Below are 25,805 nucleotides of genomic sequence, written 5' to 3' on the forward strand. Positions count from 1 at the left end.
CAGTACAAAACTCCCTTAATCAACTGAAAGAGTACCAAGGCTGGGTGTCTTTGAAAGACAGTTTGGTTTCACTTGGTTTTAACTATCCTTAGAAAAGCATGAATGTACTAAATGAACAGCACGTAATTATTCAGCTCAGCCGGTAGAAAGAGCTATAAAACTGAATCAGTGATTTTTCACGCAGCTAACCACATATCACTGGACATCACTGGGGCAGATGAGGTCTGTGAAGGTCTCATTGGTCACATAGGTGCTGCCTGCACATCGTCACTGTAGTGGCTTTTTCAGGCATCCAGCTCCTCAGTGTCACAAAGGAGGAGTGACAACCTGTCAGCCTCAGATAGGGCCCAGTGCAAGTGGGTGGGGGAGAGCAGCCACCTGGAAAAGAGCTGCTGCAACAGGTACTTCAGCAGAGATGGGGCCAAGGAAAAGGTCTTTGGGAGACCATCAGAGATGGTAAAGTAATTATGCAATGCCTTAAAAAAAGTAATTCACGAAGACTTTAGTTTTTGAGGGGCAATATGTAGTCTTAGCATTATGTGATTGCCTAGGGCACTGTTTTTTTAACACGATCTTAAAAACAATCTGTAGGTGTGTTTTGCATAAAAATTGTAATTGTTTGTCATACAACCAAACTAATGATTTATTTGGGAACGGTCAGATCAAATTCAGTATTTGCCTATAAAATCGAAGTAGTCTCTATTGACCCTGTTACATTTCTTTTGATGGTATAGAAGAAGGTATCCACCAGCTCAGATTTTTTTTTTTCTTGTGCAGAAACCATGTGTAACACTTTCAAAAACAAAAAAACCACACACACCCCAAAAAAATCCAAGCAAAAACGCATATCTCAAAAATAAATTGTGCCAAAACTTTAGCAAAATTTTTCCACCTCATGGAGAACATTGGTGTTCTTTTTCCTAGGAAACGTTTTCACATGTACAGTAAGGTTTTTTTTTTGTTTTTTTTTTTTTAAATTTCGCAACGCTTTACCAGTTAAAAAGATAGTTCTTTAAAAAATGCAAAATGATGAAACTTTAATAAAGCTTTTTTTGGGGTTTACAGGCAGCAAGAATGGGTGAATCAACAAAGGGAAGACATTGAAAGGCAAAGAAAGCTCCTGGCCAAGCGAAAGCCTCCAACTACAAATAATTCTCAGGCACCATCTGCCAATTCTGAACCCAAGCAGAGGAAAAATAAAGCTGTGAATGGGGCAGAAAACGATCCCTTTGTTAGACCCAATTTACCACAGCTGTAAGTTTAACATTTCAATCAGTCTTTTACATAAATTCTCAGATATTGTCTGTGTGAGTTCTTTTCAAATAACAGCTTAAAAAGACACTCAGTATATTCAGCAGCTATATTCTCACTGAGGACTTGCTGATGTTAGGGAAATTTGCACCACTGCCTATGAAGATGTGGTACAGTTGCCCAATTTATTTTTGGTAAAGTCACCAGAGAAAGGCCCATTCTGTGTTTATTCAATGTTCCTTCTGTTTTCCTCATCCAGAGGAGTCCTTATTCTGGTTTCCTGCTCTTGTAATGTCACTGATACCTATTGAACTTTTCTTGATTTGCGTTGGTTTGGGAGCCTCTTCTTTAGTCAGAGATCATTTAATTTTTCATATAACAGTCTGTAGCTGACGAGAAAAGATTTTCTTCAGCCTTTAGTATTTGAAGACATTTCTTAAAAACAAATGGAAAAAAATCTCTTTTTTCCCCTTCTGAATGTCAGAAGTTACTGATCCTGTTTCACATATTGACAATGTCGAAATTTTTTGTCATTTAAACATAAAAATTGAGAGCTATCAAAGACTTCTCCATTTTCCAAGTGACTTTTTTTTTTTTTCCTGCAGACAGAAATGGTATAATTCAAGGCACAGACAGATGTGTTCTTGACATTTAATTTGAGTATTTTAAGAAGTTGCTGCTTGGAGATACTAGTTACTGCTCTCGATGCTAAGAGGCAGCAGCTGATAGTGTATCTGTTCCTAGTCAGCTTAAATAGAAAGTAAATAACTAGGGTTAAAAAGACTAACAAATTAATCTGTGTTACTTTGCAAAAGCAGGCTACATGTGTTCAGCATGGTCACCTGTCACCTCTCTGTTGTGATGGTAGTAATTTATACCTCTGGGGGTGGGGGTTAAATAAATTACTTTGGTTAGATCTGCAAAATACGTATGTTTGGACCATCACTTTGAAGACAGCTGCATATGTTTTGCATAATGCATCATTCTTAAAGTTCACATTGTGAAATTGTTTGGCTGTGACAAAAATATCATGAAAATATAGTAGTAAGGCTGGCAATGTAAGCAAGTCTTGATTAGTGTTACTTGTGTATTTTGGTAGAGAGCTGAGGAGTCATCGCTCAAATTGATTCTTTAGTAATACTTAGTGCCAACTTTTCTCTTCTTAGAACATAATTAATACTTTTGAATAGTACAGTGAAGATTGCCGTCATGATAAAAATACCTTTTTGTTTTAATGTAATACCTCTTGTTATTAAGTAACATTTAAGTAATGGAAAAGACCTGAAAAATTACATAATTTTTAATTTGCCAGCTTTTGGCAATGTCTTCATTCATGATAAATTTCCATAATCTTATTGCTGCTTTAGGAGGTGATAAAATAAAAATATGGAAGATAAGTTCTAATTATTAAGTAGGACAATATGAATTTCTGATAATAGATTTCTGAATGTTTTCTGGTGTAATGCAGTTTTAAATAATTTCCAAATGAATACAAACTTTTCAAATTTTCATGTCATTTGGCTTAACCAGTTACATGTTAAATGGCACATGAAAATGCTTGCTGGTTGTAGAATTGCCGAGAGAACAATCAGAATTGCCCTGTTGTATCTAACGCTACCATAAATGTAAGCTGTTAACCGAATATCAACTGCTTTGCCTTTAAGTACCCTAATTTGATCATTTTATCAGCTAGATACGAGATTGCTTGCCTATACGATAAATTTTGTTTCAGAACTTTGAGAAGGTCTGTAATGTGTCCTGAGATCACAGAATCATTAGGCCGCATCATGCTCTTAGGCCTTTACTTAAAAGGTTTTTTTTAAATGTTTGTATTTAGGATTCATTACAATTTTATATGACAGCATTATGTGTTGACTCCTCTCTACTGCTCAGTAGAGAATTAAATATGTTTTATGTATCTTGGTAAAACAATTATTAATTGTGCACTTACATTTTAGAGTAAATGTGTCATCTGCTGTCTGTGATTTCCTTCTATTACATTGCGCTTATCACTGTTCCTGAGTTACTTTGAAAGTAATGATCTTAATTAGTATAGCCAAATGGAAGATGTTGTGTTTATATGAGGCATGGGAAAGAGCTGCTTGAGATTAATGAACTAAACCAGTAGTAAATCAGTACAACATATTTGCAAGTGATTAGGCAGATCTTTTTTAAACAAACAAACAACTTACTAGCAGTTGTTAGCAACAAGTGTCTCTGCCACTTTGGTGTTTGCTTTAGAAAACGTCTCCAGCTGCAGGTATTGACAAGACAAAATGATCTAGAGTTTTGTAAGAAGCAGTATTATTGAAGCCCTTTCTCAAAACATGTGCTGACTGTTTTGAAATGGATCGAAGGTGTTGCCTGAGGCATTGTTTTAGTTTAGCTGAATATATTATGGTCTCTCATACGAATTTAAAAGGAAAATTTTTGCACTGAACTTATTAGTATAAAAGTGGCCATCTGCCAGGGTCCTGTGAGTGAATGGTGGGTTTGGTGTTTAAATAACATGCAACAGATGAGTCTAAACGCTGTCCTGGTTTTCCATCATTCTTCCCCTTTTTGTGGCCCAAACAAAAACGAAAAAATAGCTTCAATTTTGAGAGATCTCTTTTCTACTGAACAAAGTAATTTTATGAGTCTTACATGAAAGGAATAAATTGAAACTTATTTAAAGAAAAAAACATGTATTTGAAGGAGAGGTTGCCTTCTTAGACCTGGAGAAATCTGTTTGAAAACTCTATTCCAAATTCTTTGGAGACATGAGCGATTGTAATGCTAGTCCCCACTTCTAGACAATTATCTCTAGGAGCAATGTTTTGTTTAGTTTAGGTGGTGTCATCCTTCCTGTGCAGCTTCAGCCTGGTCAGTTGTATTCACTTCCCAGTCACCTCTTCCTCTGCTTCCTAGTTCCTCCATGGGAGCCTGCATGCATCCTTGTCCCTGCATGCGATCGGAAATAGGAGAGCGGAGGGACCTGGCGGAGTTTGTTACTGTAGCTGAACAAATGCATCATTTAGAGGGAGCATTCTGTTCTGTATGGAACAAATAAAAATATTTTCAGAAACTTTCAGGCTGAAGTGCCAACAATGTGTTTGGGCTTTACAGGACAAGCAAAGACAGATCCTTTCCTGAGGCAATCCCTTTCTAAGGCAAACATGGAAACAATGGGCAGAAAGACCTCATGGAAGGCTTTGACTTGGTCAGCGTCTGCTTCTCCTTGTAGAAATTCGAGGAACTAGAGTGAGAATAAGGCTGGACCAAAAAAGGAGCACTTCGGAATTTGTAGCTAAAAACTTGCATTGAATGTGTGTATGACTGTTTGGGGGCATGGCCGCGTTCTGCTGTGCCTATGTATTAAGGATGATTTTTTCAACTGGGAAAAGGAGTGGGGAGAGATGCTTGTAAATGTGCCAGGCTTGATTGTCATGACAACCAAGGAGCACATGACAATTTTGGTTTTTTGTCTTGTCTGTACCCACTAGTAAGAGTGTTTTGATCATAGAAGAAGGTTTTGTCTGAACTTGTAAGGAAGTGCAGAAAAGATTAGTCATGTCTACCCATGCATACTGTGTCAAAGCCTTTGAAATTTGGCTATGGAAACATTGTAAAACGACTGGAAGACCAATTTTTTTCTAATTAAGAAAAATGTTCAAATTGAGAAAATCAAGCCTCTCAGGCCAGGTAAGCTGTTCACTTTCTTCCAGTGACAAGTAAAGGTGGCACACCATGGCCCTACATGTCACAGGGGAATTATGCTACATGCGCACAATATGTCCGGTGCTTTTTTTTGAATTTCAGGAGTTCATTGCATGGGTACGATAGTTCATTTGGCTGTAGACAGTTAAAATACAGCATTTATTGCAGAGTAAGTTTGAGCAAAAAAGATCACAGACTGTTACCAAATTAATTCATGCAGCCTACTCCCAGCAACCCTTCTTCCCCAACACTCCTCGTATGAGCCTCAAGCCTGACTACCCAACTTAAGTTAATTTAGTGGATGGCAGCAGCCTGTTTCTGGTCGATGTCCCTCCCTTGTGCTCCTCAACCTTTCTCCCTCTGCATCTTATGAGACTCGTGTGTTCCAGGTGATGGAGCAGCAGCCCCTTCTGCAGGAAATGATGGTGTCTCGTAGGTGACTTCTGTTTTTCAGAAGGTTCCTCCAGCGTGTTGCTGCCTTGTAAAAAGTAGCGGGCGGGTGGATGCAGGTGGGAAGCGATGGGCTGGTGGGAAGCAGTCTCTAGGCTGGATGTGTTCAGCCTGTGCGGCGGGGTGGTGGCCGACAGCCAGAAAAACAGGCAGCGTGCACACACTGTTATTGTTTTACTGCTATTTGTTGTATGCTATTTTAATATGAACATAAAGTACAGCTTATTTATAGATAAAAAGTAATAAAGTCCTACTTCTAAAAAAAAAAAAATGTAAATATTTCTGAATATGAGGGAGTAAAGTTTTGTTTTTCATGAGTAAATGAACAAAATCCAAAGTGACTATGTCTGTGTACAGTTCAACGTTTTGTATGCCTTCCTCCAAAATGTGGTGGTCGGTCACGACAGTTTCAAATTGCTGTGAATCATGCTGTGCCTCTAATAGAGTTAGATTTGTAAGGAAATAGAAAAATGGAAAACAGCAATTTATTGGGATATAGCATAGAAATATGGAAGGAGTGACTTCGAATCTTTAATGTTTTCAATATGACCTCTAACTTGTGCTCTGTGCTCGAGAGGGCTATTTAAGAACTTTTTGGAAGGCAATACTTGCTAGAGCTGTCTAGGCACTTTGTCATAACTCTGTGTAGATAGCTGAGGTTTTATAAAAAGGACCAGATTTCCTATATTATGTTAGTTTTTCAGTGGATCTATGGTTTTAGGGCTTTCAGTGTTCAGTGAAAATTGTGGAAGTTCATGTCGTAAGCTTTGTATTTTCAAGTGTGTTTTACTTGTGGTTCAGCTTTGCTAAGCCACCTAAATACTCTGCTTTCCGAGAAAGACAAACTTTACTGTCTGCATTTCTGTAAATGCACAAATGTGTACTTTATTCTGGAAAGAATAATATTCAACCTCGTACACGTTGGCATTGATCCTTTGCCTTTTTTTAATTGAGAACTTAATCTGTTTTAGAGTAGTTTGTTGTTTGAGTAGAAATATTGAAAATATGTCAGGGATGCTGCTGTGAGTTTTCTAGCGTGGCCTTGATGCTCTCTTTAATAGGTGTAGCAGATGCATTAGAGCATTGTTTTCTTAGGTTTCTTGCTGTTTGAACTGTACAGAGAATGCACTGCCAGCTTTCCTAGCTATTGAGACACCCCATTTCATGTTTGCTTTAATGTCTCTCCTTTTAAGATGTAGCTTAAGTTGTCTAAACCCAGAGGAGATCCTGCCAGGAAAATAATATAAATGTTCAGTCCCAAAATTTGGTACTTTAAGGGACCTTTTGCCTTTCTTGGAGAGGCAAATTTCCCCACTCAGTTGCCTTCAGAGTGTTTGGGGATGTCTGTTGACTGGAAAACAAGGCTGCTTTTCATTCCAATAGGAAAAAAAGATGCAGGGTAACTTTGCATGATGCTTCTTGAAAGAAAGGATCTCTTCCTTCTCAAATTCTGGCAGGATGTGATCGTGGGTGCTTTTGTCACCTGATCTGAGTGTTTTCTGTAGACCAGAAGAATGATGACATAACTACAGTCTTGTGAATCTCTTTACAGGTTCTTGGAAACTTTATCCTGAAAAGATGCATTCTTTTATTAACAACTTTTGAGACCCAATAAGTATAGGGCATAGAATTCTGAAAACTATGGCAAACTTCATCCAAATTAAAAAGGGAGCCAAAGTCTTTGTAAGATTTCTGCAAATTTTACCAAAGTTGGCGTTTGCTGTAAGAGAAATCTGTATTGGTGTCCCTCACCTCTGGGGAAACTCCTGGTGATTCTCAAGACACTACTTCCTTAGACTTGCAATACGGACTGCATGTGTAGCCTTCTAAACACTGTGTAACTTATCTTTCTAGGACAGTTGATAGTTGAATCTGCTAAAATATGGACTTCGTGAAAATGTATTATGCTATTGGTTTTAGCTTTGCATCATGCAAGAAATAGTAGATCTAGGCAAAACAATAAGATGATTAATTTTAATTTGTTCATAGGGATTTGTGTGAATCCTTTCAAGGAGGCCATACCTTGTTCTCCTTCCCCATGCCCTGTTCCCCTTCATCATACACCAATGGTTCCTTCTTTGGAACTTGAAATCTCTTTGGTTTGTTTTCTTTTGTGGTTTGTCTTCTGTGTCTTTTGTGTTCATTTGTCAGGTGGATACTGCGTGCAGTCAGTTTGTGGGTTTCTTAGTTACTAATCTGCGTGAACAGTCTAGAGTGAGCAGTCTAGATCGTCTGGATCGTAACTGTGTCCTAGCAAATCTACAGGCAGTGAGGGACCGCTGAATTAATTGTAGCCAGGAATCATTTCTCAAAGGAAGATGAAAAGAGAACAAGCAGAAGAGTCACGTGCCCATTCAAAACTGAATTTATGGTCTCACACAAAATGTAGTGTTAAAGAACTTGGAATATATGGTTTTGCACTACGTTCTGTAAATCACAGCTCAAAAATCCGGTGTTATCAGTCTTGCTTAGTTGGTTTCTGGATATCCATCCGTTGGTTCATTAAGTGGTAGAGTTGAGAACCAAGCATAAGTGGAGTAGCATAAGCTAAAATGCTGGGATGGTGATGTGATTCAGGATGCAGTTGGGTCATCTAACAGGCTATCTGAGAGAACAGAAATGGTCCAGTGGGAGAGGCAGTTAATATTCCAGAGAGGCAGTTAATATTCCAGAATACCAGACACAGAGGCATATTCTGTAAGTATGTTTCGATCCTGAAATTACAAACCAAGATACTCAGATGGCTCAAAAATGTAGTCCTAGTTTTGTGGTAGTAAATAATTAACACAAGACACTGTATTTACTATAGTATTTAAGTAAGAATGCTATTGTTTTGTTTACCATCATATAAAAAGCTATAATTACATGTTTCTTTTGTGGTTTTTTTTTCAGTTTGACTCTAGCAGAGTATCACGAACAGGAAGAAATTTTCAAACTTCGATTAGGACATCTCAAAAAGGTATGTATGTGGTTTCTTATTCTACGATTTTCTTTTACCATGCCCAAAATCATAAAAACTAGTACTATCAAAATAAGGAGAGGGCTTGTTGAGCACTATCTGATTAGAAAACAATACTAAAAGTGCTGTACAATTTTATGCCTAATAGTGGCTTTCCTTTATTTTTTTCATACAACTTAGCATAAACATGAAGTACAGCAAGTCCATCCAGTGTAACAGTGTACTGATTCCCTGAATGCATGTAACAGTGATGATGCCACCAATACTGCTCTTGTTTCAGAGCTGAGGAAGTGGAGTCAGCCAAGTTTGATAAATGGGCTTTTTACATTAGTTTTTGACCTTTAAAAAGGTCCAATTTACAAAGCATTGCATTTCTGAATGAATATCATGTTTTGATCATCTATGGTATCCACTTCAGTTGTTATCTGTTAGCATACTACCTACTGCAAGAGAGAATATAATGTTCCTACTTTCGTGGAAAATCTTTTCTCTGCATCTTAAATTATTTTTGCAGTCAGATATTTTACTCCAGTTTTTGACTTTTTTTTTGAATCCCATCATTCTAATACATCCATGTAATAATTATGATATTAACAAACTATGACGCATTGAAGCAAAGCTTTAGAGAAATAACTTGTGAAAAGGAATGACAGTTAGGAATAGCACCAGCTTCATATGAAATTCTCTAGATTTTTTTTCCCATGCTTTAACTTTTTTGAAGTCTAATGGAAATTTCAAGTGACATATGAAGGAAGCTGTTACAAAGTTGTTTAATACCTGAATTTTGTTTTCACCTTGAGCATCAATGCTGGGGTACCCTGTGTAAGAAGGAACTTCCTCGACTAAATGCCAGTGGGGAAACAAATGTTATTTCTTAGCAAATCATGTTTGAATGTATCTGAAAATAATAATAAAAATACATACTTGCATTTGAATTCTTACGTGCAATACTTTGTTGTTAACTAAGAAAACCAGTTTTGTTATCTTCTTTTTATGTGGCTATATTTCTTCTTTAGTGTTTCTTTGCTGGTTACGTTTTTTTCCTGTTTCCTTCTGCATCTGCTGTTTTGCTGTCTGCTCCTCTTCCTTTTCACTCTCCAGATGCTTTCCTGGTACTCTTTATTTTTGGTGCCCTGTACATGCTGCCACCACCGGTTTTCTTTTTCTCCTGCTTCCCAGGAAATTCTTTTCCAGCTAGCAGCTTTGGTCCTGGAGAGAGGCTCTTGTTTTCTCACTTCCTTTTATATAGCAGTGACCTGAGGCAGCTAAGCTGGTTCATTCTTGCTTAAAGGTATTCACAGCCTGAGTGTCCTAAATAACAGCTGGAAACAATGCAACCAGCCAGTTCTCTTTGGACTAACATTGGCCTATGAACCACATTTTGAGAACCACTGAATTGCATAATATATGAACAAAAAAGCCCAAAAGAGGCATAACTGATGGATTTTTTTTTTTTGTCAGCCTTTGGGAAGAACATAGACAATTGTGTGTGTGTAAGTGTGTGGCCTTTTGTTGGGGGGGAAAGGGCTAGAATTCTCTATAAAGGACTACTTGGTTATAAGAAACTGCATATCATTTTGAGGTATATAACACAGAACTGCAAGGATGAATCTAAATATATATATATAAAAAAAAAAAAGAGTTTAACATCGTATAAACAGGGGAAAAAAAACCAAACCTAAATCCTGACATTTTATGTTAGGGAAAACAAATGGTCCACCCAGATCTGCTAGCAGATTAGTGTTACTTAGTCCAGCTTTTAAATTATTAGGAATTTGATTTTTGTTTTCTGGATGGAGGTTCATCTAGCTTTTTATTTTGGGATGAGAGTGTTTTTCCTTAGTTTATAGGGGGGGATTCAGGGTATCCACTGAAATCATCTGGTCTGGACTCCTCAGCTCGTTGGAAATGTGGTCATTTAATGTGTGTTTTAGATTATATAAACACAGTTGTTTCAGGATGTGGTTTTATGATATACAGTGTTTGGAAATACCAGCTTTACAGCATTTTCTCTCCCTTCTGCTGTCTTCTGACTCCATCCCCTTGTGCCATGATTTGTTGCCCTCTTGCTTTTAACAGCACCGCCAGGTTGTGCAGGCACAGTATAAATTGGATTGGAGAACTGATCTAGCTTCTTTCAAAAACCAAACACGTAGCTTTTTGTGAGGCTTGGGGGTTTTTTTTGTTTTGTTTTGCTTTGCTTTTTAAAAAAGAAAAGACTGGTTATTTTTCCAGTTTGGTTCACCATGTGGCTGTACAAGAGGCCGTGCCAAAATAACAAGAGATGATGTGGGGCACTGCTTCCACTGGGACTGCTGCTAAGAAAATACATGTCAGATGCGAGGCCTGCTTTTTCCTTTTCAGCTAGAATAATTCCGTAATTATGAAATTTCTGATATGGACTAATTTTGTCTCCCCTTTATTCAAACTTCCAAGTTCTAGAGGTACTAACTCTGAAGTCGGATCTAACCCTTTGTACAGCATCTTTCAATGAGAGTATGTTTTTCACTTTGAGTATAGATACATAGTTAGTCATCATGAATTCTTTACTTTTTCTAGAGAATCTGAATAAACTACTATTTCAGTGTTCTCTAATACACAACATGAAGATGAAATAATTTTAAGTGCTGAAATGAGTTAGGGAATGTGCTCATACCTGACATACCACTTTTGAAATCGCACTCAAAATCTGAGGCAATAAACATTCTGCATTTGTAATTTTAATAAGATACAAATGGAAAAATAATTTTAAATTAGCTTGGTTTTGGTGTCTTGTATCAACACCTTAAGAACGTTTCTGCTGTAATGACTTATTCTTTTATTCTTTTTTTGATTTGCACTTCAGCCTCAAAATATTTTAAACATCTTTTTCTTCATTTGTCGGTTTCTACAAAATCTGTAACTGCACGTATCTCAGTTTTTTCTTCTTTGTACATCAATTTCAGACCGCTTCCCAGATAATTTCTCTCCTTGGCTGAGGTACAAAACCCAGCTGCCTCTCATTTCAAATGGCATCCCTACAGTGCAGAACAAAACTGTGAACATCCCATTACCTGTGGGTTCATGGACAGAAAGGTTCCTTGAAACAGGCTTTTGCCTTATCTTTCTGAATTTTTCTGGCTTTAAGAGAAAAGCACAGCTTTCTTCTAGTTCAGCAGGGTTTTGTAATGTAATGTTCCTCCATCACCACTAGTATTGATGCAGGGGTAAAAATATCCTTTTCAAACGGGGAGTAAATGAGCTTTTATATTTCATTCTTTTCATTTGCAGGAGGAAGCTGAAATACAAGCAGAACTTGAACGTTTGGAAAGAGTTAGGAATCTTCACATAAGAGAGCTGAAAAGAATAAATAATGAAGATAATTCACAGTAAGAGACTTACTGTCTTAATTTTGTGTGTCTGTTTTTAAAGTAATGCTCTAAAATCACATTTTTCCTACAGAAGAGAGGCTTATTCATAAATTTTTCTTTGGTTCTCTTTGTTTTTGTGTACATTTTAAACACCAACTTATTTAAACTTAAAAAAAATAGAATTAGTTATAATTTGGTAAACTTACGAATGGTTTTATTGAATATGCAAGAAATAACATATATACGCAGCTTATAGTGCAGGAGAGCGAAAAATTGCTAGACCATATTACTAGGCTAGAAAAAATACTTGTAAGGGAACCTAATGCAATTCACTTAGCTGGCAATAGTGCAAGAAAATGGAGAGAAGGTTTGATGCAACAGCAGCAATTTTGTGATGCAGTTAAAATTAATTTTGGTTTTATTGCACTGTAATTCCATTCCTAGTAGGTACAGATACCTAGTAGGAAAAAGACAAATGCAAAGTCTTTTGTATTATGTGAAACGTTACTCTGTACTTCAGCTTGCATGGCAGTATATCATAATGTTAAATTGTTATTTAATACTAGCTATTACTATGTAGATTTGAAAGTAATGATTACATAACTAAAAAAATTAGTCCATTTTCCACGATGGCAAATACAAACACTAACACTACAGCTTTGCCAGCACTTGAAGCTGGCACTGTTGCTTCAAAGGAACCGGTTCTGCCTATCCCCGACTGCTTCATTATGCCCTTGCCCTCTTTCCTTTCACGTGCTTGCAATGGCATGTCTTTACCCAACAGTTGTTGGAAATTGGTCCAAGTTGAAACCAGCTCCTGTGGTTTCTTTTTCTGGATTAATTTTAGCCCCGTATCAATTTCCTGATCTAGTTCTTTGCCCCAATTTCAAAAATGCTTATGCTGCCATGAGGAAAGAGAGCAGCGCAAGGGTGGAATGAGCAGCCGGGGGAAGGAGATGATGGGACTGGGCTTCTTTCTTTTCTGCACTAGTAAAATGTTTATGAAATAGTAGCCTTAAGAATCCAGGATTTTATTTTATTTTTTACTTTTTAGACATAATAGAATTATATAGACTTTTAAACATTAAAGCAAGAAAGTGTGAAATTGTGCTTAACTGTTTTAATGGTCCCCATACCTACCCTGCATGAATACAGAAAATTTTTGTTAATGTGTGGCTATAGGGCTAATTGATACCTAAATTGGTGTTCTGTTTTGGGTATGAAAAATAGTGGGTGTTGATGCTTACAATTTGATGTCAGAATATTTTTTTTTTAAAAGTAAGTGTCCTAAAACAGGCAGTTCTTGGCAAAGTTAAATGATAAACTTTTTCAATCTTCAGTGTTTGCATTAGAAAAAGGGGGGTGTTTTGGTTGTGTTTTTTTTCAAAAGGATCCTTCAACAAAAAGGGGTAAATGCCACAGAAAAGTGACAGGCTTTGACTGTGTAAATATTGTGTATGTGGGGCAAAGAATGTCCAAATCACAGGCCCAGTTGAAACCAGAGTTACAAAACGTGGACGAGCAGAATACTGCAGCTTCACTGCTCATTTTCTGCAGTCAATGTTGACACATTTTATGGTGCAGAACGAAAAGCTTTAAACTTGTGTGTTCATGTTTTTGTGGGAGTTTAGACTTGAGTATTTACCAAGGGGCCAAGCTGCAGCTTACACTCATAACGTAGAAGACAGAAGCAATGGAGAAGTAATTTAGATCTGTATCAGCTGCTGTCTTTCTTAATGTGCCTTGGCAACTTGGCCATTTGATAAGGGAGAGGGTTCTGAAGCGAAATAGCTGTTGGGTCCTGACTCAAATCCTGTTGGATTTTCAGCATCCAGCTGTGGTGTAAAGTTGAGCCCCTTTTTTTGTTCTAGCCATGTTTCCCTCTACCCGGGTCTGCCCTCCCCAAGGGTCCCAAATAGAAAGTAGGCAACAAACTCACCTGTTTGGGGTTCCAGCCTTGACAATAGAGTAGTAAATATTGCCCAGTTTAGAGACTTGTATGTCTGCATGTGTTCCTTACGACTGCACTGGGATAACAGGACAAGTTGAGAGTGCAGGTTAGGGCATCCCCGTCTGGGTTTAGAGCCCACGTGGTGCTGGGGCTACCTGCAAGGGGCAGATTCTGAGCCACAGAGAGCCTCACACAGCAGCAAAAGCAGCGGTAGAGAGCAAGGGTGGTAATGCTCACAAGACTGACCCTACTGGAGACATACAAGTAACAGAAGGACTAAGAAAATATGGATCTGAATTTGTTGAGTGTGATTTTAAAGAATTGGGCTGCTGGTCACATGACATCAATCGCCTAATGATGCTACCTCTAAATTTGTTGTTTCTTCTATACTGAGTTCATTACTTTTTATTATATTTTTTTAAAACATCTTTAGCATTGAAATACGTATTTTCATAATGAGGAAGAGGAAAGTTTTATATTTAAAAGGGGCACGGTAAGCAAGAATATGCATCTTCCCTCAAATACTTGACTGTCTACCACCATACCTCCAAAACTGTAGAGAACATGGAAGGATGGGATGACCTATTGGCAGATTAGCTCTAAATTCTTCCTCAGAGTTTCTATGGAGTAAAATTGCCAGCTGGCCCTAGATTCATGAGGATATTTTGTCTCATCACTGCACTAGAAACGTGATGAGTATTCACCTCCCTTCCCCTGGTTGGATGGAAGGATGTATTTTGTCTGCTGCGCGTTTCAGGAGAGAGTACGGTCCTTTTCTCTGTCCTGCAGCATTATTTTGTGTTTGGAAGGCGTGTTTTCTTCTTGCTATTGATTAGAGTATGAGCAGATATTTAGTCCTTTGGTGTGTTTTCTCCATATTGCTGTTTGTTATTTGTTAACTTCTTAGTGTTATGTAAAATCCATTTTGTTAAAAAAAGGCAGGTATGTACAAGTCTGGTCACGTTTCATGGGAAATTGGAAGGATATCTTCCTCATCTGTTCTAGAAAGCTGCAGTTTGAGACTTCTTTAAAATTTGGCACAGCAAAGAGAGAGCCCTTGTATCGCATGTTTAAATTTAAGGGTGCTTGTCTTATCCTCACAAAAACAGAGAAAAATAACAGAAAGTTTGCCGGAACTGACTGGTTTGATGATGGTGTGGTCATAGCATTTGTACACTAAATAGCCAGAAGGGACTGAAGTTGACCATGGCGTATGGTCGTGCCATAAGGTTACACGGGGTGTAATATTGTTCAGCATATTACATATTACTAGTAAAAAGAAAGCTCCATTTGAGAAGTAATACTGAGAGGTTTATATTTTAGACTCTATTTGTATAGCTTTAATAGAATTACATGATTTTATTTTTTTCTTTCGAGATTTAAAGATCACCCCACGTTGAATGAACGGTATTTGTTACTCCATTTACTTGGCCGAGGTGGCTTCAGTGAAGTATACAAGGTAGAGTGTGCTGGGTCCGCTAAATCTAATGTTTGATCCGTGTACATTTGTACGTTTAATTTTCAGGGGAGGGAAAGGATCTAAATAAGTTGAAGGATTGTAATGTGGTATAATCTTTAAACAGTGGTTGAGCAAACTTCGATTAACCTGTGGAGGGAGGTAGCGTTACAATAGACTTGTCAATAGACTTGTGAATTGCTTGCCAGTTTTTTTTCCTCTCTTTATTGGGTGTTATTTTTATCATCTTTGATTATAATTTTCCCATATTTGTGGGTTCCTTTTTTTAGGCTTTTGATCTTTATGAACAAAGATATGCTGCTGTGAAGATTCACCAGCTTAACAAAAGCTGGAGGGATGAAAAGAAAGAAAACTACCACAAGTAAATATTAATGACTTATGCTTCGTATGTTAAATTGAATAGCATTTTATTGATCGTAGAAGGTTAATGTATCCATCTTCTTTTAGACATGCCTGCAGAGAGTATAGAATACACAAAGAACTGGATCACCCCCGGATAGTTAAACTATATGACTACTTTTCCCTGGATACAGATACGTAAGTACATAAAATGATACATTTTCTAGAACTTGGCAAGGATTTTAGTGCTGTATATTAGATAAACAGAAATTAAGAGTATTTGAACAAAAATAATATGTTCCTGCTTTCAGCCAAAGCGTTTAGGGTTTCCTTAAACTTTAGGAAAAACCAAAGCACGCTAGTTGCAGAATTTTGTCTCGGCTAAGTATTACCTTCTATAAAATGATGAAAACAGTGTTTTGCAAGACCTGACTCGCAAACCCCACAGGATGTCCTGAGGGTGAAAGGGACATGCAGTGCTGTAATGGTTTTGGGCAGACCAACAGCTGCTGGAGGGCACCTCCAAAAGGCTGCTGTAGCTTAGACAGGTTTCCAAGACTAAGTGACATCAGGAGCATTATTAGCCTAAGTGTAACCCATGGCCACTGGGCTGCACCTCTTTGCATGAGATTGTCACATCTTAAGGGATAGGGAATATATTTTTCTATTGAGAAACGTGCCTACATAAATAAGGGTTTTTTTTAACTTAACCTCTCATCAATATGGATGCATTTTCTCTTTCAGTGAGTATGAATGTTCTGATGGGTGCCAGTTTTCGTAAGCTAATAGTTATGCCATGCGTTCTATTAACAATTCCATTCATATAGTTTAATATTCAGGCAGCTGTTCTTAAACTTGCCATTCTCAAACTAGGTTGTCATGTCTCTGATTGTGCAGTTTGATACATTATTTAATTTTGTCTCTCTAAATTCCGCCTTAGGTTTTGCACGGTGTTAGAATACTGTGAAGGCAATGACTTGGATTTCTATCTCAAGCAACATAAATTGATGTCAGAGAAGGAAGCTAGGTCCATTGTAATGCAAATAGTAAATGCACTACGGTATCTCAATGAGATCAAGCCCCCTATTATACACTATGATCTTAAGCCAGGTAAATGAGGGATGTTACGATTGAAAAAGTAATCTTTTTTTTTTTTGTTTGTACTTCATGCCTGAAAATAACCAGAATTATCTCTGTATGTCAGTCTTATTATAAACAACTGAAAAAGGTGTGTATTTTTCTTTCCAGTTTTATTACCAAAATCATCTGTCTTGTCTTTGGAAAAATGTCTATCGTAACTTTTCTACTTTGTATTATTTTTATTTGAATTTGTAGGAAAAAAATCGTATAGCAGATAGGATACATACATGGGTAATTAGCAATATGAACAGATAAGATCATTAGTTGGCTCAGTCGTGTCTGATCTTTGTGGAATGCTGATGTGTAAATAATTTTTCCCTTATGTATTTCTTATCCTGTAAAGGGTTGAAATAGATAATCAATCACTTCCAGCATCCCAGCATAAGCCCTTCAAAACAGGACTTTACTGAAGTTTTCTTTACAGTGACTAATAAGCATTGTCATAAACGATGTGTTCTGTCTTGGTTCCATGACCTTTGTTTTACCACCTTATATGAGTGATGCTTGTGTTCTCCATGTACTTTATCTGCTGTGCTTCCAAGCCGGGGGGGGGGTTTGTAACTCAGTGCCAGCCTGTTTGCTTGCTGCTGTGTAACAAATTGTTCGTATAGATTTCTCTCATATTACGGAATTGTACAGAATGTATTCTTAGTCTCATTAGTTTTTGTTCTCAGAGGAACTTAATCAAATAACTTTTATATCAAGAAATTATTACGCAAGTTTAACACAAGGAGTAAGACTCATAGTAGTGCAGCAAATTCTTGGCACAATTTTGTGGCATATGCAAGCCCTGAACTCTGTACTAGTGCTAAGTTTTGGTGTCTGCAGCGAGCTCCCAGCTAAGGGAGCCATTTCAGGTGACGATGATGATGATAACCTAGAGAGTTCCTGAGACTGCACAGGAATGTGTCCTGGGCAATCTAGACTTGAGGATATAAAGATGATGTAGAGTTGTCGCTTCGCCCTCATGAAGTTAGATGCTCCTGGAAATTGAACCTGGTTTTGAAACTAAAGCATTCTGTTAGCTTTTTTGAGGTAATTTTTTTTTTTTTCCCCTGGATAGGTAATATCCTTCTTGTAGATGGAACAGCATGTGGAGAAATAAAGATTACTGATTTTGGCCTGTCCAAAATAATGGATGATGATAGCTACGGTGTGGATGGAATGGATTTAACTTCACAGGGAGCAGGAACTTACTGGTAATGACTGGTTTGATTTTGTGCTTTAGACTCTGGGTTATTGTTCAGGTATCAGAAGTGCTCTCTTATAAAGCAAATTTGGAGAGAGCTAGGATTAAAAATATTAACATTGCTGACAAAGAAAGATTTTTGTGCGGTACTGTGAATGTTGATATTCCCAAATGTTAGAATGGTAACATAACCGGTAAGATGAAAGAGTGTGAGTGTGTGTTGTTTATCTTTATATATATAAAATGTGGAGATGATCCACTATGATTTAGAAACATGGTTTGCCTGAAGAAGCAGGTGTTTAATCTTTGGCTGCAGGTGGTTGAAGACATTTGACAGAGCTATGATGATTAAGCGTGGGTGCTTAGTCCTTGGAAATCTTAGAGCAGGGATTACCAGCAGGTAATGTCCTTAGGACAAAAGAGTATTTACTCTTCCATCCTAAAGGTTAATGACAGCTCAGCAGCTGTGATTTGTTTTCTGTGTGCACTTGCACGCTTGTTCAAAAACCTGAAGTTTTAGAGCTACCGAACAGGAATGACAATAAGCATTTCATTGCTTACAGAAAAGCGGTTTCTAGAATTTGCTCTCTAAAAATGCAGCCTCTTCATGGCACAGTAGCGCTTTCAGCCTGGGTGCGTGGTAGCTGTGTCAGGGTGGGTGGAATGGAAAGCCTAAATGGGCCAGGTTACTACTTGTGAATTCATTTGCTCTTTCTCTCCTCATTCTGCCTGTAGCAAGATCAGAGTCAGGAGCTGAAACCTAATTGTAAACAGAGAAGCCAGTGTCATTTCCGCTTGCTCTGCAGCTTTTCCCGTGTTTGGAAGTAGTGTGTAATAAAGTTTTTGCCTTTTCCTTCAGTTTTTTTAGAAAAGAAGACACACATACTCTTGAGCAAATGCCAGTGCACACATGCTGTGAAAAGACAATTATCAAGTTGAAGCATTTTAGAAGTGTTAGGCTTTTGCTACCCTTTTTAATGCTTTACCTATTTAAACACCAATTTAAAGATTTTATTGTAAGAATATATGTAAAAAAATTTTGGCCTTTGGATTTCACCTAAAATGCCATGGGCACTAGTGGTGGTGTGGACTAAGAGATCAGAAAAGGTCCACGACCATTACAGGTTCATGATGAATCTCTGCGTTTCTAATTCACACTTTCTCTGACCCGAAAATCTTCCTTAAGGAGCGAAATACTTTGAGTGACTTTGAGGTGAAGGATGAGTCTGTTCAGAGCAGATCGCGCAAACTGCTGGCAGCATAGTCCTGGAAGGGATTTCCTCAGTCACTGGGTCCAGTTACCTGCCTTTCCAGCCAGTTAGGTCGCATGATCTCTTTTGTAAACTTACAGACGTTTGTATTAAATTTAGTGTTTTGTCCCCAGTAATCTGATTTGAAGTGTGTTCCATAACCTCAGTTCTCTGATCATTAGAAACCTAATCTTCTAATTTACAGACTGTGTTTATTTGTGGCCAGTTTATACTTGTTTGTTCCTGTGCCAACACTGTCCTCCCTGAAGTAGATTCTTACCCTTCCTAGTACTTGCTCCGTGGTGTGCTATAGCCTTCAGTTTTTTCCCCCTGAATTTTATGCTCTCCGTTCTTCAGATCATTCTAGTAGTTTTCTTTTCACGTGCATCACTTTAAGCTCTTTTTTTCTTGATTTTTGTAATCAGCACAGTACACGTGTATTCCGTAAGAGATTTTATGATACAGTGTGACATTCATATTTGTGTTGCATTCTTATCTCATTTTTCTGCTTATTTCCATTTGCACAAATATTTCCATAAAATTTGTTTTAAAACCTTACATGCTGTTGACAAAAGAATGTCTAGTCTGTAGTTGCTCTAGTAGTTTTTATGCCTTTATCAATTTTGGATGTTACAGTCAATAATACTTAACTGCCCCCATGTTGATAGTTTTGTTTGTTTTTTAAAGGAGATTCCATTTCACCAGTTCTCTTGTAATTCAGGAATGGCACTTCCTCGACTTTCAGCTTTTTTAAGTATGGCTTCCTGTAGATTGTAGGAATGGAAATAGAAATCACCTTTGTCTACCATATGCCCCTCTGCTTAACGTCATCATTCTTACTAAAAAACTTAGGTAAAGGCTCTTTAAGCCATATCGACATTATCTTTGATTCCTAACCTGGCCTTGCCGTAAAATGCTCTGTATAGCTTTCATCTTTTCCTGCTCTGATAGACGGAGAAGGTTCATATTTAACCAAGGATCCCGGTTTAAAAAAAAAAGTGATAACTGGTGATTTAGGTAAATATTTGTGCTTGTATGAAATAGACCCTCTATTTGACTGACTTGCTATACAAAAAAATGTAATGTCAGTTTTGATGGGTGTGTAAGGTGTTGGAACGCGGATCATAAGGCAACTGTACAGTTGTCAAAAGATCAGAGATGTGTACGCGAAGTGTTTGTATAGTTTGCTGTTTATATGAGATCTCGTGATGCTGTACATCCGCTTGCAGACACTGAGATGCATGTTTTGTTTTCCAGGTACTTGCCTCCAGAGTGTTTTGTAGTTGGCAAAGAGCCACCAAAGATTTCTAATAAGGTTGACGTGTGGTCGGTTGGAGTAATCTTTTTCCAATGCCTTTATGGTAGAAAGGTAAGGAAAACGTTGTTTGAAGATCTTAGAGTTTTAGAGTAAATGCCTGTTTCTGGTAGCCTGTGAACTATAGTCATAAAGACGTAAATCTACATGGAAAATTACTTGTGTTACTTTTTGGTGGTGTGTATTGATATTGTAAGAAATGTAGAAAGTCTTGACTGAAGCTTTTTTATTTACCGAATGGTTAGCAGTTTGTATTAACACTGCAACAACTTACTACAGCATAAATATTTATGAAATCAAAGTAGTTGCATAACTCTCACGAAGAAAATCATGTGCTTATTTTTCAGCCATTTGGCCACAATCAATCACAGCAAGATATCTTACAAGAAAATACAATATTAAAAGCCACAGAAGTTCAGTTCCCTGTCAAACCTGTTGTAAGCAATGAAGCCAAGGTAACTTTCTGTATGATCTTTGAGTAACAGTTAAAACATTTATCATAAAGGATTCAGCCGTAAAATTGCCATTAACTTAAGAATACTGTGGGACGAGTAACTAAACGTGTAGGAAAACATAACAGAGAGCTAGTATTTTGATGTTTTTATTTAAGCAAACTTCTGTGACTTCTCAAAATCATGTCCTTCAAAGTGAGACTATATATATATATATTTTATATATATATTTTCTAGAAATTTGCAAGTGGTTTGAAAGTAGGCCACCTCAAAAATTATCTGCTTTGCTTTTTCCCGAAGGCCCTTCTGTGTCTCACTAGAAGTTCTTGTGAAACGCTTCTGCTAACAGTAACAAGCTCTTTCTGAAAATAGTGAAGGTTTTTCTCTGCAGCCTTATGGGCTTGAAGAACTATTTGACTACCAAATACCTGGAGGATATGCCTGCTAACGCTCTTCCCCTTGAAAGGTCATAGTATGTGTGTATTGCCTCAAACCTAAGTTTGAAACATAAATTCTTAAGATTGAGAATCTCTAAGATATGTTGATGCTGATTCAGGAAATAAGACGTCCAAAATCGTTCATCTGCCACAAAGGTGTGGATGGCAATGTTTCCTGTATTTAAAAATCCTATTTTGAAACATCTGCAGCGTCAACCTCATCTCCACAGACCAGCTACTCAGAAACAGATTAAGGTGGTTTCCCAAATGATTGCTGCCGAGAGCATCCGTATCGCAAATCCAGTTCTGTGAATATGGAAGAAAAGATTATATATGTGTTACTTGTTTGTAAAACTGTCCCAATTTTTGAAAGATATATTCCTGGCTAGATGCAGCAGAGATGTGCTCGTTGAAAAATATGCCAAGACAGTAGAATGCCTGTTCAGATTTCAGCAACTGGTTAAATGTATTTAGATTTGCGACACAAGCTGCAAAAAATTTAGGAATGTTAAGATTTAGCTTTTAAAGATTAAAAGGAAAGGAAGACTATTTCTAGAGGCTGTAGGTTCCCAGGAAAATAAGTCTTTTCGGTATGTAAGCCTGCTGTTACAATTTGTGGTATATTTCTGTTGGTTATATTTTCTAAAAGTAGTGTTAGTGAGCGAGTTGCAGTTAAGCTTATGAAAGTTTGGTTGAAGAATTGTAGTTCGCCCTGGGATTTTTGCTTGGTGGAGTGTTTTCTTTGCTGTTTTTGCCATTTGGAAAAATCGTGTCCCTTGAATGCATGGCATAACTGATAACGTTATATGTTAATAGTTTATATCCCTGTCTTCTAACTTTGCATTCCGTTGTCATCAGTAGTTTTTATATAGAGGATGTCGGGAAAGAGTAGAGAGTTCAGCATGGAGAACTGGCAACTTATTTTACATTTTCTGTGTATTCCGTGTTTTGTTTGTTTGTTTGAAAGACTAAAATAAACTTTCAGTGTTCTCCACTCTTATTAACATTGTCACGATAGCTGTAAGAGAGAGGGAGAAATTGTTCTCTGGTGGAAACGCTATAAAACAATTTCAGACTAACTTGTAAATTCAGACCATTTATGATGACTGCGTAGAATCCAAATTGTCTTACAGATTTATAGGCCTGGCAGCTGAAAAGAACAGCTTGTAAACGGAAATTCTGATTTGGAAAACATGGAGATGAAATAAATATGGAACCTGAAATGACATTGTTAGTTTTCAGACTGTAACTCTCCTTTGATCCTCCTCATTTTTTCCTATTTTCTGCAATGTTCTCCTTTGCATCACAGCAGTGTGTCTACAGTGGCACAGAAGCATGAAGTGTTTGACAAATATTTTAGACACAAACTGTTACTCCAAGGATCTTGCAAACAACCCTTACCAATTCATTTGTTAGGAAGGATATATTGTGAAGAATTTGATTAAAATCCATAATGTCTAAGAACATGTGAATATATGTATTAACAGATGTGCATGATCTTCATTCTGTACCTTGTTCATGCTGGATATGTAAACGATAGAAGTAAATTCTAGGAGGATTCTTTGGAACTTGTGTCACAGATATTATTTTTTTCCTTTAATCTTCAGTTTTTAATTGGAGCAAAGAACAAACAGCTGAACAGATTTATCAAAGAAAAGATATGTAATTCTTTTAAATTAAGTTCTAAATTAAGTAATGATGTGCTAATCAGTTCTGTAGCAATAATAAGGATTTTCTATCATTAAATGCTGAAGCCCGAGCTCTCAGGAGACCAAATGTTCTGTGTATGGTAGACGTAAGACTTGACAGAAACTTTCAGCACAAAATGATTGGCATACATCCTGTGGACCTAAACGTAGGATAACAGTGTCTCAGGAATAGTCCCGAAGCTAGATACAGAATTTTTCAATTTATTAGATATTTTTAAGTGGATGGGATTGAGGTTTTTTCTGGGAAAGGAGTTCCAGCTAGGTAGTGGTTTCCCAAATAGTCTATTAGTTATTCAATACCTGTAGATCATTGCAACCACCGCTGTCAAATTTTGCATTTGGCTCTATTCCGTCCTGGCGCGTGTGGTAACACCTGCTTTCACAGGTCAGCTAAAGCGTTGAAATTCTGTCCCTGCGTCTTCCATCTACTCTTCGTCTACCGCACAGCGAATGGTTGTAGAAGCTCCATGGAGCACCTTTATACTTTTTCAGTCTTCTGACATTTGCCTTCTGGTTTTTACTAAACCGTTCAGGGATAACGCATGCAGAATTCTAATTGTGTGAGATGCTAAGGTTTTACTTGGAAATATAGTTCCTAAACATGGAAATACGTATTTGAAGTGTGATTATTTGAAGCCAATTCATTTGCTGATTTTTTTTTTTTTTTTTTCCTGCTGTGACGTTACATTTTTGATTGGACTCGGTAGTAAAATGTTACGCTGTCATTTGAATTGAATTACAGAAGAAGAACAATTTGTTTAGAAGCTAGTCTGTCCAGGAGGACACGCGTATTTGCTTGTGAGCAGACGTAATTATTTGGAGAATGGGATTGTAACTTTTTACGTTGCTTTTCTAGGCCTTTATCAGACGCTGTTTAGCATACCGAAAAGAGGATAGATTTGATGTCCACCAGCTGGCTAACGACCCTTATCTTCTCCCTCATATGAGGAGATCAAATTCTTCAGGAAACTTGCATATGACTGGGTTAGCGGCATCCCCTACACCGCCTACTTCAAGCATTATTTCATACTGAAATTTCGGCACCCGAGGAATGGCATGATACCTTTGTGTAGTTTCCAGATGCAGAAGTTGAGCTTGAAAGCATTTGAGTGTTTTTACACAGGACAAGTTTGATAACCGTGTTTTCAGACTGAAGTCCTCCTACGTAGTGTCATTTGTATGATTGGGATGGATCATGGACTGTGAATAAATGTACCCTTCTGAGAAATACCTTTAAACGTTGAAGGATGACACTGCCTGTTACACACTAACAGGTATACTGTGTTTAAGACTGAAGATAAGGTTTTTAGTTTTTTTCTGGGGAACATTGTAAATAATCTTTTTAATACTTAAAATACATTTGGTCGATACTGGAAAGTTCTAACATGAAGGGTAGTTTTTCATTATTTAAATAAAAAAAAGGGTAGTGAGCAAATTTGAAAACACAGGAAAAATTCCGTGCCTGGTTATAAACTAAATAAACTGCCATCTTTCCAAGACATTGATCTTTTGAAACCAAAGTAAGGAGTGTGAGACGGTCAAAGATATGTTCTGTATCAGATTCCTCAGATAAAATTGTAGTATTTTATTTGGCAACTCAGGCTTGTACCTCCAAAAATGTGGTGGTGTTTCACTGAATTTAGATTGGAAGGGTGATATGGAATTCCTGGTACTTATTTCTCAAACAGATTGCTAATTTTTTTAAATCCGCTCAATTTTCTAAAAATACTGTACTTGCTGTGGTATTGAAACTTGTGAAACTTTCCAGGCTTCTCATAAAAGCAAGCAACAGTATGAAACCAAATGCAGACAGGTCATGTATAATGTTCTATGCAGGAATAATGATAAATTCCCTTCTAGCTCTATTGTAAATTGTTGTACAGATGTCACATTTTCAGTTAAATTTCAGCGACTTATTCCTGTACAAATGTTTAAAGTATGGCTTTTTCTAATTGGATATTGTATTTTTTTTAAGTCTCCCTCAAGGCGCTTTTAATTGCTGCTAAATGACGTTGCTTTTCCTTTTTGCAAAAGACTCAAATGACCTCCTTAAGGTGCAAGTCAACTGTACGTTATAGAGAGATTAAGAGTAGGTAATTCATTAACAATCAAGGCATGTAAAACAGGTCTGTGTTGGCAATATACAGTACAGTTCTTTCAGTCAGCTTATTGCGTTCTCAACCCCGCAGAGCGCATTGATACTGGATGTAGAAGTTGCTCACGGTTATTCTCTATTCCGGGAAGTTCCTATCAACAAGGAAATGTTTCTTGTGGCTTGTACAGATATTTTGAAATGTGAAACATTTTCTAACTGCCTTGTATGGTAGAAACTTATTTTTCAGAACAGTGTATCTCTCTCCCATTGACTATTCTTTTTACTATCCCATTCTTGATGCTGAATACCTATATGTAATTTCGTCCACGTTGCAGAAGGAGGCTGTATTACCACAGGTTTTCATTTAGTATTGTACAGTTAAACTGTTGCTCTCGTTTCCGATGTTGCAAGCCATTTTGTTTTCATTGTATATAAAGAAACATTAACTGTCTCTTTAAGATGCTGCTGAAATTGTAGAGAATGTAGCCAAAACAGTAATAAACAATGACAGTTGAAATTTCAAGGTTTTCGTTGCATGTTTTTGCATTTCAGTGAAGGGGACGAATCAGCTAACCGTATCACTGAGCTACACCGAGCTATTTAAAGGAAACTCTCTTTAATTACAAACAAAAGGCCAATAATAGAATAATTAATTTAAGTAACATTGGAGGTGAAAGGGGAGGATTCCGTGAAATTTAAAACATCTGTTGTAATGAAGTAACCAAACATCATTTCACTGCAC

At 37.3% G+C, this 25,805-nt stretch overlaps 1 protein-coding gene across 6 annotated transcripts in view; it reads left to right on the forward strand.

Moving 5' to 3' along the window:
* The window catches only part of TLK1 (tousled like kinase 1), a 72,811-nt gene extending 47,225 nt beyond the window's left edge, over window positions 1-25,586 (forward strand). For all 6 annotated transcript variants that reach the window (XM_074595426.1, XM_074595424.1, XM_074595425.1 and 3 more), the window contains exons 11-21: window positions 1,066-1,254; window positions 8,293-8,359; window positions 11,630-11,727; window positions 15,038-15,119; window positions 15,407-15,498; window positions 15,585-15,674; window positions 16,417-16,586; window positions 17,680-17,815; window positions 20,313-20,424; window positions 20,718-20,825; window positions 23,825-25,586. In XM_074595426.1, the coding sequence (XP_074451527.1) occupies window positions 1,066-1,254; window positions 8,293-8,359; window positions 11,630-11,727; window positions 15,038-15,119; window positions 15,407-15,498; window positions 15,585-15,674; window positions 16,417-16,586; window positions 17,680-17,815; window positions 20,313-20,424; window positions 20,718-20,825; window positions 23,825-24,001 (1,321 nt within the window). In that variant the 3' untranslated portion in view covers window positions 24,002-25,586. The remainder of the gene's footprint in view (window positions 1-1,065; window positions 1,255-8,292; window positions 8,360-11,629; window positions 11,728-15,037; window positions 15,120-15,406; window positions 15,499-15,584; window positions 15,675-16,416; window positions 16,587-17,679; window positions 17,816-20,312; window positions 20,425-20,717; window positions 20,826-23,824) is intronic.
* Window positions 25,587-25,805: the final 219 nt, after the last annotated feature.

Source organism: Larus michahellis, chromosome 7 (genome assembly GCF_964199755.1).
Source record: "Larus michahellis chromosome 7, bLarMic1.1, whole genome shotgun sequence".
In the NCBI taxonomy this organism is placed as follows: domain Eukaryota; kingdom Metazoa; phylum Chordata; class Aves; order Charadriiformes; family Laridae; genus Larus; species Larus michahellis.